At 69.5% G+C, this 13,212-nt stretch overlaps 1 protein-coding gene across 1 annotated transcript; it reads left to right on the top strand.

Moving 5' to 3' along the window:
- Positions 1–434: 434 nt before the first annotated feature.
- On the top strand, positions 435–11,508 carry Ctsh (cathepsin H). Its single transcript, XM_048329589.1, is given in 13 exon segments — positions 435–485; positions 488–524; positions 2,575–2,606; positions 3,870–3,975; positions 4,330–4,400; positions 5,765–5,869; positions 5,946–6,032; positions 6,851–6,906; positions 7,949–8,030; positions 9,298–9,366; positions 10,116–10,222; positions 10,573–10,698; positions 11,197–11,508. Coding segments are annotated over 13 exon segments (1,005 nt in total). The 3' UTR covers positions 11,273–11,508.
- The last annotated feature ends 1,704 nt before the right edge of the window (positions 11,509–13,212 follow it).

Genomic DNA, 13,212 nt, shown 5'->3' with positions numbered 1-13,212 from the left:
CGCCGGGCCCCACGCCCGGCCCCGGCCCGCGCCCTTTGCCCCGAGACTGCGGGGCCGGGAGACAGAGCCCCGCCCCCGCGCCGCCCCGCCCCCGCGCCGCCCCGCCCCCGCGCCGCCCCGCCCCCGCGCCGCACCGCCCCCGCCTGACCCCGCCCCCATCCCCGCCCCCATCCCCGCCGCCAGCTCCATCCACCCAAAGACCTGGCCACGCCCCCGCCTTGCTCCGCCCACGCTCCTAGACCCAATGGCAGGGCCACGCCCCGCGTCGCCACGCCCCCGAGACGGCAGGCCACGCCCCGTCCGCTCCCAGCCCCCAGCCCCATTGGCTCACAGGCCGGGTCCCCGCCCCGCGCGGCCCCGCCCCGCCCGCACCGCCCTCGCCCTGGGCGCCCAGCCCCGCCGGCCCCGGGCCAGAGCCCTCGGCGCCCGCCGCGATGTGGGCCGCGCTGCCGCTGCTGTGCGCGGGGCTCGGGCTCCTGGCGCCCCGGCCCGCGCCGCCGCCGCGCAGTCCGTCAGCTCCCTAGGTAGGCCCGGGGGCCGGGGGCCGGGGGCCGGGGGCCGGGGGCCGGGGGCCGGGGCGGTGCGCGCGGGGCGGGGAGGGGAGGGGGAGGGGAGGGGGAGGCGCCACCCGGACCGGCCGCTCCGGGCCGGGCACCCGGTAACCCGACACCCAGCCGGGGCGCGGGCTGGCCCGCGTGGCCGCCTCCGGGGCGCTGGGGTCCCGCCGTGAACCGAGGCAGCCCCGCCCGCGCGCGATCCGGGCTTCTCCGGGCGCTGACGGGAGGTTCGGGGTTCAAAGCCGACCCGGGCAGGAAAGTCCGTGAGACGCCCCGGCAAGAAGGCCAAGTGGGGCGGAAGCCGATCGGGGGGCGAGTCCGGGGTCAGTGACTTCGGGCCCGCGCCCCCCAGGCCACCCCCCCGCAGTCACGGACCCGCCCCCCCAGGCCGTCCCCCCCCACCCCCCGTCACGGGCCCGCGCCCCGGGGGAGCAGCCTGGCCGCCCCGCCCCCCCGTCACGGCCCTGTGCCCCGGGGAGCAGCCTGGCCGCCCCGCCCCCCCTGCACCCCAGTCACGGCCCGGCGCCCCGGGGAGCAGCCTGGCGGCCCCGCCCCCCCTGCACCCCCAGTCACGGCCCTGTGCCCCGGGGAGCAGCCTGGCCGCCCCGCCCCCCCTGCACCCCCCGTCACGGCCCGGTGCCCCGGGGAGCAGCCTGGCCGCCCCGCCCCCCCTGCACCCCCAGTCACGGCCCGGTGCCCCGGGGAGCAGCCTGGCCGCATCGCCCCCCCGTCACGGCCCTGTGCCCCGGGGAGCAGCCTGGCCGCCCCGCCCCCCCTGCACCCCCCGTCACCGGGCCCGCGCCCCCGGGGAGCAGCCTGGCCGCCCCCCCTTCACCCCCCCCCCCCCCCCCCGCCAGTCACCAGGCTGAGCGGCCCGTCTCGCCCGGCCCCCCGCTCCTCCTCCTCCTCTTCCCGGTCTCGGGAAGGCGGCTGGGCCAGGCCCAGGCTGCCGGGTCGCTCGCGTCGCCCGGCCGGGCCGCAGGCGGAGCTGGGCTCGGGCCGGGCCGGGCCTGGCAAAGTTCCGCGCAGGCGGCGAGCCCGGGCCGCCGTTGGTCAGCGCAGAGCCGGGCCCCCCGCAGGTGAGGAAACCACCCGGGCTGGGCGCCCTGCGTTCGCTCGTGGACTGGGGAACCACAAGACGCTCCCTCCCCACCTCGCCGTCGCGGGCCTGGCGCCCACCCAGCCCCTCTGCTCCCTGCTTCCTGGGGTGCATGGGAGTCGAGCCCCAGGCGCTTCCTGCCCAGGCTGGCTTCAAACCCGCGTCCTGACCCTCGGTCTCTGCCCCAGTCGCTGGGGCCCCTGGACTCCCCCAACAGTGTTAAACCGTGTTAAGGCGTCACCCGGGCCCGCCTGCCGTCCCCGCCACTCGGGAGGCTGAGACCCGAGCGTTGAGGTTTGAGAGCAGCTGGGGCAGGAAAGTCCAGGAGACCCTGATCTCCCGTGAGCCAGCAAAAAGCTGGAATTGGCGGCGGGGCTCAAGTGGCAGAGCGCCAGCTTTGAGTGAAAAGGCGAAGGGGCAGCGACCAGGCTCTGAGGTCAAGCCCCAGAACTGGCAAAGAACAAAAGGCAAATATTCAAGGGGTCGGGTGCCGGCCAGCAAAGGGAGACTGGAGATCACGAGACCCCGAGCTCAAGTTGCCATGCCAGCACCAAAACCCCCGAATTTCCTCTTGCTGGGTGTGTGGTGCATGCCTGTTACCCCCCCAGCACCCAGGAGGAGGATCGTGAGATTGAGAACAACTAAGGCTACACAGTGAGGCCTTGGCTCAGAAAACAAATTGCATATAATTTCATAATTGTATTTATTAATATATAATAAAACGTATTAATTACAACATATTGCACAACTTATAATTATATAGTTATATATTCTCTGTCCACAATAAGAACACATTTGCTACTTTTTTCAAAATTATCATAGGGTATGCAGCAGAAAGAATTTGAGCTCCGTGTTTGTACTCAGAATTAATTGGCGTGCAGGTGGCCCAGGGCTAACTGTAATCTTCTTCCTTCACAGAGAAGTTTCACTTCCAGTCCTGGATGGTTCAGGTCAGTGCCCAGCTTCTGCTTTCTGAAGCTTTTCATTTCACAAGTTCCTGTTATTAAACCAAACAATACCAGATTTCAAAGAAACAAGGGGCCCGCCCCGCCCTGGGGGCTTTCCGACTTCACAGGGTGCAAACCCCAAGAAAGCTCTGGTACCAGGTGGCGGCCCCACTCACTGGCGTAGCTGCAGCCCTTTGAGATGAAGCCCTGCCCGGCATGGCGGGCCCCGCCTGTCATCCCAGCTACTCGGGAGGCTGAGATCTGAGGATGGAGGTTTGAAGGCAGCCTGGGCAGGAAAGTCCGTGACACTCTTGTGTCCAGTGAGCCAGCGGAAAGAAAGCCAGAGGTGGAGGTGTGGCTCAAGGGGTTGAGGGCTAGCCTTAAGCAAAATAGCTCAAAGATGCTGCCTGGGCTCTGAGTTCAAGTCCCAATATGGGGATTAAAAAAGGGCGGGGGGGGGGCTGGGAATATGGCCTAGTGGTAGAGTGCTTGCCTCGCATCATACATGAAGCCCTGGGTTCGATTCCCCCAGCACCACATATTCAGAAAAGGCCAGAGGTGGCGCTGTGGCTCAAGAGGTAGAGTGCTAGCCTTGAGCAAAGAGAAGCCAGGGACAGTGCTCAGGCCCTGAGTTCAAAGCCCAGGACAAGCACAAGAAATGATGATGATGGTGATGATGGTGATGATGATGATGATGATGGTGGTGATGGTGGTGATGAAGATGGTGGTGATGGTGGTGAAGATGATGATGGAAATGGTGATGATGGTGATGATGATGATGGTGATGATGGTGATGATGATGGTGGTGATGGTGGTGATGAAGATGGTGGTGATGGTGGTGAAGATGATGATGGAAATGGTGATGATGGTGATGATGATGATGGTGATGATGGTGATGATGATGGTGGTGATGGTGGTGATGAAGATGGTGGTGATGGTGGTGAAGATGATGATGGAAATGGTGATGATGGTGATGATGATGATGATGGTGATGATGGTGATGAAGATGGTGGTGATGGTGGTGAAGATGATGATGATGGTGACAGGGGTGGTGATCCGTTGGGGACCGGCCTGTGTGCTTGGGGACCGTGGTGGGGCTTTCCACGGACTTGACTGGGCCTCAGCGCCGGCCTCCCGGGCGGCGTCAGTGCAGCCTGGGTTCCCGCTGGCCTCCGCCGCAGGGCCGGGGGGGGGGGGGGGGCGCCCGTGGGCTGGGGGGGCAGAGCGCGGCCCTCCCCCCGCCTCACCGCCCGCCCCTCCTCCCAGCACGGAAGGACGTACAGCGCGGAGGAGTTCCCGCACCGGCTCCGGACCTTCGCCAGCAACTGGAGGAAGATCAACGCCCACAACGCGCAGAACCGCACGTTTAAAAGTAGGGGGGGAGGGGAGGGGAGGGGGGAGGGGTCCCTCCCTGCCCCGGGGCCTTGGGAAGAGGGGGTGGGGGCGTCAGCCACAGGAACTCAGGCCGGGCGTCCCCAGCCCCCTGGAGGCTGCGCGCTCAAGGTCTCGGTTCAAAGCCAGCCCCGACAAGAAAGCCTGAGACTCTGGTCTCTGGTGAGCCCGCAAACAGCCCGCAAACAGCCGATGGTACAGCGTAAGCCCCGAGTTGGAAGAGCCGAGCGGGAGCCTGAGGCCCCGAGTTCAAGCCCCCGTTACGGTGTGTGAATGACACGGGCCCCGCCCCGCCCCGCCCCAACGCCTCCCATCTGCCCCCCTTCTCTTCCAGTGGCGCTCAACCAGTTTTCAGACATGAGTTTTGCTGAAATCCAAAGCAAGTACCTCTGGACGCTGCCGCAGGTAGGTGTGGTTCCTTGAAAAGCAACGTGAGCTCTGAGGGCCGCAGTTCAAAGCTAGGCTGAGCTAGAACGCCTGCGAGACCCTGAATCCAACCAGCCCTTAAAAGCTGCACCCCGCACAGTGGCCGCGGCCCGAGAGGGAGAGCTGGGGACAGCACCCTGGCCCGGAGCGTGGCCCTGAGATCAGCACCCCCACCCCCCCAAAAAAAAGAGGTAGAGCACCAGCCTTGAGGCAAAGAGCTGGGGACAGCACCCCGGCCCGGAGCGTGGCCCTGAGATCAGCACCCCCACCCCCCCAAAAAAAAGAGGTAGAGCACCAGCCTTGAGGCAAAGAGCTGGGGACAGCACCCTGGCCCGGAGCGTGGCCCTGAGATCAGCACCCCCACCCCCCCAAAAAAAAGAGGTAGAGCACCAGCCTTGAGGCAAAGGGCTGGGGACAGCACCCCGGCCCGGAGCGTGGCCCTGAGATCAGCACCCCCTCCCCCCCAAAAAAAGAAAGAGGTAGAGCACCAGCCTTGAGGCAAAGAGCTCGGGACAGCACCCCAGCCCCGAGTGTGGCCCTGAGATCACCACCACCCCCCCCCAAAAAAAAAAAAAAGCAAACTGCGTTTTTTTTCCCTTCAAACCCTGGAGTTTGGTTCCGGGGACTGTGCTTGTCTGGCCCCGCCCCTGCCCCCAGCCGCAGCCCGTGGGGGCCCCAGGTTTCCTGGGGGGCAGCGTGGGTCTCCCCTGTCTCCAGTCCGTCGCTGGTCTAGGTTTCCGTGATAAGGCAGTGCGCGTGCTCAGTGGGAATGGAGAGCGGGTTTTTGTGTTCTTGGATGGTCGGCTGCTTTTCCATACCTGAACCGGGCCTCGAACTCAGGGCCCCGCCGTCGGGCTTTTTTCTGCCCAAGGCTGTACTCTGCCACGTGGGCCCTTGTGACGGTTAACTGGAGGTCAGACGCTCCTGGCGGGGGGCGGGGGCCGTGGCCCCCGCCTGTCACCCCGGCTCCTCCGGAGGCCGAGACCTGAGGGTCACCGTTCAAAGCCAGCGCGGGCAGGGAAGCCCGTGGGACTCTGACCTCCGATGAACCGCCGTGGCTCGAGGGCAGAGCGGCGGCCTTGCGCCCGGCCCGGAGCTCCGGGCCTTGCAGCTTGCTTTCCGCGGGGCTGGGCTGAAGTTTCCCTGGCGCAGCTCAGCCCGCGTGCACCGCCCGCCCGCCGCGTGCATTCGCGCTGGGCGTCTGGGGGAGAAGGGCGGACCAGGCAGCTCAGCCCGCGTGCACCGCCCGCCCGCCGCGTGCATTCGCGCTGGGCGTCTGGGGGAGAAGGGCGGACGAGGCATTTGTGCGCTTCTTCCTGAAAAGCATGGCTGCGTTGTTCCAGAACTGCTCGGCCACCAGAAGCAACTACCTGCGCGGCACCGGCCCGTACCCGCCCTCGGTGGACTGGCGGAAGAAAGGGGGCTTCGTCTCCCCCGTGAAGAACCAGGTGAGGGGCGGCCGTGCCTGAGGGGGGCCGCGGGCGGCTGGCGGGCGCTGACCGCCCCCCCGCCCCGTGGCCGCAGGGCGCGTGCGGCAGCTGCTGGACCTTCTCCACCACCGGCGCGCTCGAGTCGGCCGTGGCCATCGCCAGCGGCAAGCTGCTGTCTCTGGTAAGGTGGCGGCGCCCGCCCTTCGCCGTCGTGAAATGTCTGCTCCGGCCCCGGGGCCACAGCTCCACGCGTGGCTGCGCGGAGGCTCGTGGGAGCCAAGAGGCTCTTGGGTCTGTCTGCCCCGCCTGGCTTCAAACTACGGCCCTGAGATCTCAGCCTCCCGCCCGGCCGGGACTGCAGGCGTGGGCACCAGTGCCCGCTGACCGCCCGGCCGGGACTGCAGGCGTGGGCACCAGTGCCCGCTGACCGCCCGGCCGGGACTGCAGGCGTGGGCACCAGTGCCCGCTGACCGCCCGGCCGGGACTGCAGGCGTGGGCACCAGTGCCCGCTGACCGCCCGGCCGGGACTGCAGGCGTGGGCACCAGTGCCCGCTGACCGCCCGGCCGGGACTGCAGGCGTGGGCACCGGTGCCCGCTGACCGCCCGGCAGGGACTGCAGGCGTGGGCACCAGTGCCCGCTCGTCGCCTGGCGTGGGCACCAGTGCCCGCTGACCGCCCGGCAGGGGACTGCAGGCGTGGGCACCAGTGCCCGCTGACCGCCCGGCCGGGACTGCAGGCGTGGGCACCAGTGCCCGCTGACCGCCCGGCCGGGACTGCAGGCGTGGGCACCAGTGCCCGCTCGTCGCCTGGCGTGGGCACCAGTGCCCGCTGACCGCCCGGCAGGGACTGCAGGCGTGGGCACCAGTGCCTGCTCGTCGCCTGGCGTGGGCACCAGTGCCCGCTCATCGCCTGGCTTGGGCACCGGTGCCCGCTGGTCCTGTCATCTGGACACCCAGCCCTGCTGGCCTGGGGCTCAGGGGGGCTGTGCTCCTCCCTCAGGCCGAGCAGCAGCTGGTAGACTGCGCCCAGGACTTCAACAACCACGGCTGCCAGGGGTACGCCCCCCCACCCCCCAAATTCCTCTCCCGCCCCTGTCCCCCAGCCCCATCCACCCCCCGCCCAAGGCCCCCCAACCCCTCTCCCTCCCCCTTGGTCTCCCAGCCCCCTCATCCCCCAACCCCAGGGCCCCCTGAACCGCCTCCCCCACCCTCCTGTTCCCCCAGCCTCCTCTTACCCCTAGGGCCCCCTGAACCCCCTCTCCCAACCCCCTCATCCCCAACCCACTCCCTCACCCCCAGGGCCCCACTGAACTCCCTCTCCCCCCCTGGGTCCCCCACTCCCTTCCCCACCCCCAGGTGCCCCCCAACCCCCTCTGGTTGCGGCAGACAGAGCCCAGTCCTCTCCTGGAGCCGGGTCTGCAGAGCAGGCGGCCGGGCCGGGCGGGGCGCCCCCCCTCCCCTCCCGCCCCCGTAGCCCGCCCCCCCTCCCGCGGCGGGCGCGGCTGCAGTTGGCACCGGGGCTGGGCTTGAACGCGGCGCCCGGCACCTGGCTTGGCACCGGGGCTGGGCTTGAACGCGGCGCCCGGCACCCTGGCTTAGCGCTCCTTCTTGCTCCGGGCTGGTGCTCCTCCCCTTGAGCCGCTCCTCCACGCCCGCGTTCGGCTGCCGACATGGAGATGGGGCTCACGGACTCCCAGCCCCGGCTGGCTTTGACCTGGGGGCCTCGGGTCCCGGCCTCCCGACAGCTGGGACGGCGCCTAGGGCGCGGGTGCCCGGCAGGGGCGCTGGGCTCCGCCCCGAGCCTCAGCGGAGAAGGGGCCTGCCCGGCCCCGGGCGGCCCGCGGGGCTTCTCTTCCCGGGGCACGGGCTGCGTGCGCGCCCCCGCTGGGGGCACGGGCTGCGTGCGCGCTCCCGCCCGGGCACAGGGCGCGTGCGCGCTCCCGCCCGGGCACAGGCTCCCGCTGGGCCACGGGCTGCGTGCGCGCTCCCGCCGGGACACGGGCTGCGTGCGCGCTCCCGCCCGGCCTGCACGGGTCCCTGAGGCCTGGCTCGGGGCGCTCACCCGCACGCACGCACGCACGCGCTCTCCTCTCCCCAGGGGGCTCCCCAGCCAGGCCTTCGAGTACATCCTCTACAACAAGGGCATCATGGGAGAAGACGCGTACCCCTACAAGGGCAAGGTAGCTCTGGGGCCCCGCCCTCCCCGCCTCGTGCTCACGGGGGCCGGGACCCCAGCCCCAGCCCTCGCCCCCACACCGGGGCCCCCCTCGAAGGCCCTGAGCCCTGGGGGCCGTTGCGCCCCCACCCGCCGCCCCGGGGAGCCCGCTGGTCGCTGCCGGCTCCCCGGGCCCCGCCGTGCGCGTCCCCGTCCGTCCCCGCGCCGGTGCTCGCGCCTGTCACCGGCCCCGGGCGAGGCGGAGGATGGCGTGGCCCGGGGGGGGGGGGGGGGGGGGGGGGGGGGACAGTGCGGGCCTCCGGGCGGGAGGCCTGGAGTCGGAGCCCAGGCCCGGCTCCACACGAAGGGTGCGGGGACCTGCCCCAGCCTCCAGGCCCCGCCCTGAGCCCTCGGGGGGCGCCCGGCCCCCCACCGACCCCAGCGCATCCGCCGTACATGCAGCACATGGACCGGTCAGCACAGCTCCTTGCCGGGTCTCAGGCCCCTGGTCCTGCCCCCCCCCCCGTCCTGGGCCGGGCGGCCTCTGTGTGGTCAGCGCTGCTCCCTGGACGGCCCTCCCGCCCCTCCCGGCCCTCCCGCCCGCACAGCCCTCGCTGCTGCTGGCCACGTTGCCCTGTGCCCTGTCTGCCGGCCCAGGGGTGCCGCCTCTGCCCTGAGCCCTCGGCAGCGACCCGTCCCCAAGGCCCCGACACCTGGTGTCTCCGTGGGAGATGCCGCCTTCTGTGAGCCAGTGCCGGGCTTGAACTCGGGGCCCGGGCGCCGCCCCCGAGCTTTGCGCTCAAGGCTGGCGCTCTGCCACCCGAGCCACAGCGCCAGCCCGGTCTTCTGGGGGTTCGTGGGCGGTGAGAGCCTCGCAGCCCCTCCTGCCCGGGCCGGCCCCAGCCGCGACCCCATCCCAGCCTCCCGAGTCGCCGGGGCGACGGGCGCGCGCGCCAGTGCCCGGCTGGGCGTGGGCCGTCACCCTGGGGGGGCGGGGGGCTCGGGCCGGGCGTGGGCCGTCACCCTGGGGTGGGCGGCTTGGGCTGGGCGTGGGCCGTCACCGTGGGGGGCTGGGCGTGGGCTGGGCGTGGGCCGTCACCCTGGGGTGGGCGGGGCGGCTCGGGCTGGGCGTGGGCCGTCACCCTGGGGTGGGCTGGGCGTGGGCTGGGCGTGGGCCGTCACCCTGGGGTGGGCGGGGCGGCTCGGGCCGGGCGTGGGCCGTCACCCTGGGGTGGGCGGGCGGCTGGGGCCGGGCGCCCCTCACAGCCTCCGTCCTCTCCGTCCTGGCGCAGGATGGCGACTGCAAGTTCCAGCCCCAAAAGGCCATCGCGTTTGTCAAGGACGTCGCCAACATCACGCTGGTGAGTGCCGGACGGCAGCCTGCCTGGGGAGCGGGCCCGGGCTCTCCCCCTCCTCCCCCTCCTCCCCGCGGGCCTCCCCCTCCTCCCCCTCCTCCCCGCGGGCCTCCCCCTCCTCCCCCTCCTCCCCGCGGGCCTCCCCCTTCTCCTCACCACGTCCGCTGCTGCGGCTCCAGGCCGGCGGCTCTGCCTCCGGTCCGGGAGCTGCGCGCGGGGAGCGAGGTGCGGGAAGCGAGGTCCGGAGGCAGCCCCGGCGGAGAGCAGGGTGCTGGGCCTCTTCCGCTGGGCGCCCGGCCGCTGCGGGGAGCGCCAAGTGGGAAGACCGTGGTCCAGGTGGCGTCCTGGACCAACATCCAGACCCCACCTGCACGCCGGCGCGAGGAGCTGGAGGCCCGGCCGGCCCTCGGGGGAGCAGGGCCTGGGGGACCCCGGAGGCCCTCATGAAAGCCCCAAGCCCGGCGCTGGCGGCGCGCGCCTGTGCTCCCAGCTACTCCGGAGGCCCCGGCAGCCAGAGGTGGCGCTGTGGCTCAGGGGGCAGCATCCAGACCCTGGGTTCAAGACCCAGGACTGAAACAAAGTCCAGCCAGGTGCTGTGCTCCAGGGCAGCAGCCGTGTCTGCTGGCAGAGCAGGGGACCCCCCCCCCCGGGCTGCTCTGACAGTGGGGGGGAGGTGGGGAGCCAGGTGCCCTCTCTGCCCCCCCAGGTGCCCTCTCTGCCCCCCCACCCAGGCGCCCCCTCTCTGTCCCCCGCAGAACGACGAGGCGGCCATGGTGGAGGCCGTGGCCCTCTACAACCCTGTGAGCTTCGCCTTCGAGGTGAAGGAAGACTTCATGATGTATAAAAGTGGGGTCTACTCCAGGTGAGCGGGGGTCCCAGGAGCCAGGTGGGAAGGACGCCCAGGCCTCGCCAGGGGGCCGAGTTCCGGAAGCCTCCATGCAGGGGCTTCTGCCGGCCGAGAAAGCTCAGGTGCAGACGTTGGTGTGGGGCGATGGTGCTCCCACCGGCACCCCGCCGCTCGGGAGGCTGAGCTCGGAGGGTCAGGGTGCAAAGGCAGCTGGGGCAGGAAGGCCGGGGCGGAGGCTCCATCGCCGGAGCCCAGGGGCCGCGCCCGGGCCGCGAGTTCGAGCACCGCGCACACAGCTCTGGGGCACGGCGGGGTGCGGCCCGGTGCTCACGCGCTCCTCACACCCGTCCTCGCTCGGTTCCTAGCACTTCCTGCCATAAAACTCCAGACAAAGTCAACCACGCAGTCCTGGCCGTGGGCTACGGAGAGGAGAACGGGGTCCCCTACTGGATCGTGAAGAACTCCTGGGGCTCTCACTGGGGGGACAAAGGGTGAGCGGCTCCCGGGGCCCGGCCGGGGTTGGGGCGAGGGTCTGGCGCCCGAGTCCCGGGGCCGCGGAGCAGCAGGGCTCACGCCTGCAATCCCGGCCGCTCGCAGGCAGAGCGCTGAGGACCGCGGTTCAAAGGCGGCGGGCGGCAGACCGGAGAGGACCCTCCAGCTGAGCCGCAAAGCCCGCGGGGTGGAGGGGTGGCGAGGGGTGGAGCGGCCCCCAGGCGGGGAGCCCCAGATGATGGGGGGGGGAACCCGGCAGGGAGCCCCAGCTGACTGGGGGGGGACCCGGCAGGGAGCCCCAGCTGACTGGGGGGGGACTCGGCAGGGAGCCCCAGCTGACTGGGGGGGGACTCGGCAGGGAGCCCCAGCTGATTGGGGGGTTAGGTAGAAAGCAGGGTGCTCATTTGGCGGCTCGTGAAGGAAGAAGACAATTTCCAGTCAGGTCTTGGTGGTGGCAGAACGTTCCAGAACGGCCTCAGCGGCCCCCTCTCCCCCAGGTACTTCCTCATCGAGCGGGGGAAGAACATGTGCGGCCTGGCGGCCTGCGCCTCCTACCCCATCCCTCAGCTGTGAGCCGGGCGCGGAGGCCGCCGTGGTCAGACGGGGGGGCCCGCGCCCCGCGCCCCACGGTGGAGGAGGTGGGGACGTCACGCCCGTGCCCAGCCTGGGAACCCGAGGACAGAAGCAGCCTGCCAGCAGCCAGGCGCCCATCTTGAGACCCGAGAGCCACGGGCTTCAGTGCCTTCGCCACGCCCCCCGCCCCCCATGCCTTTCCCGTGGCTCCTCGTCAATAAACACCTAGGCCTGTGCCGGTGCTCGTGGCTGCGCCAGACCCCCTGCCTCCCCAGTGCCCCCCCTCGGGCGGCCCCACGGCTCCCCCTTCCCCCCACACGTCCTCATCCCAGGGCTGAGGGCTGGGGTTTGAACTCGCCGGCTGCTGTCCCTCAGCTTCTTCCGGCTCGGTGGTGGCTCGTTGGAGACTCGTGGGACACTTCTACTGGGGCTGGCTTTGAACCACCGTCTTCGACCTCAGCCTCCTGAGTTGCTAGGGCGACAGGACACGGGAAGCACCAACAAGCGAGACAACTAACAAAAGCCCTTTGGAGTCCACAATCAGACATCTCCCTATGCAGCCCAAACGGACCAGAGTTCACCCCTCTGCTGCCTGCACCCCAAAACGCTGGGATTGTAGCTATGCCCACCACGCCCGGCTACTGCCTCCTAACAGTGAGACAGACGCTGAAGGCGAAAGCGTTTTGAGCCGTTCTAAAGCTGGGTGTTCTTTGATCGCACCCGTCATCCTAGCTGCTCAGGAGGCTGAGATCTGAGGATCGTGGTTCAAAGCCAGCCCAGGCAGGAAAGCCCATCAGGTGCTTATCTCCAATAAACTATTCAAAGGCTGGAAGTGGCGCCGCGGCTCACGTGCGTTAGCCTTGAGCACCAAGCAGCTCAAGGTCAGAGCCTGCGTGGAGTCCCAGCTCCAGGACTGGCAAAAGAATCTATGTCACCTTCAGATGCTCACCTGCACCAGTTAGACGCTGACCGAGTGGAAACCGTGAGCAGTGACGCCCTCTGCAGGCAGCAATCACTGAGGCCTCCCGGGTTAAATGTGCAGAAAAGCAAACCCTTCTCTGCTGGGGGGTGGGGGCGGTGCACGTAGGGCCTGGCACTCCAGGCAGATAGGTGCTCCCCCACTTGGCTGCACCCCTGCTCTGGCCACACAATACCCACCACCATTAGGTGCCAGCAAGCACTCAGGGCCCCTATGGGACGACCACAGGTAGACAAGACCACACACAGGCTGCTGGCCACGAACATGACCAAAGGGAAAGGACAGTGAGAGCAAGTGTTCAGGAAGTGGGGGCGGAGGGTGGGCACTCACGCATCGTGAGAGCAAGTGTTCAGGAGGTGCGGGGCGGAGGGCGGGCACACGCATCGTGAGAGCAAGTGTTCAGGAGGTGCGGGGCGGAGGGCGGGCACACACGCATCGTGAGAGCAAGTGTTCAGGAGGTGTGGGGCGGAGGGCGGGCACACACACGCATCGTGAGCAAGTGTTCAGGAGGTGTGGGGCTGAGGGCGGGCACACACACGCATCGTGAGAGCAAGTGTTCAGGAGGTGCGGGGCGGAGGGCGGGCACACACGCATCGTGAGGATGGCAGAAGTAATCTGGGGAGCAGAGAGGGCTGGGAGTTACCTCACCAAGCGCCGAAGGCAATCAATCAATCCATCCCTCGGAGCAACTGTGACCAGGACACCCCAAACCCTTCCCCAGTGCTGCTCCAGGCCTGCCAGTCACCCACACCCTCGGGGGAGCTGCTCGTGCACTCCCTCCCAGGGGGCACGGCCCTGTTGGCTTCCTGGGCTCATTTCTACAGCCGCGGGCACATACCAAGCCGGGACGGGGCAAGGGTGCACGGGCAACGTGGCGGATGTGCGAGCCACCAAGGCCTGGAGCTAGGAAGGAAAGTTAAGCTCCCCCAAACGGACAGGCTTCCAATTCACCCACACAAGC

The sequence above is a fragment of the Perognathus longimembris genome, chromosome 20 (genome assembly GCF_023159225.1).
Source record: "Perognathus longimembris pacificus isolate PPM17 chromosome 20, ASM2315922v1, whole genome shotgun sequence".
NCBI classification, from domain to species: Eukaryota; Metazoa; Chordata; class Mammalia; order Rodentia; family Heteromyidae; genus Perognathus; species Perognathus longimembris.
This window is presented reverse-complemented; position numbering and strand designations above follow the sequence as displayed.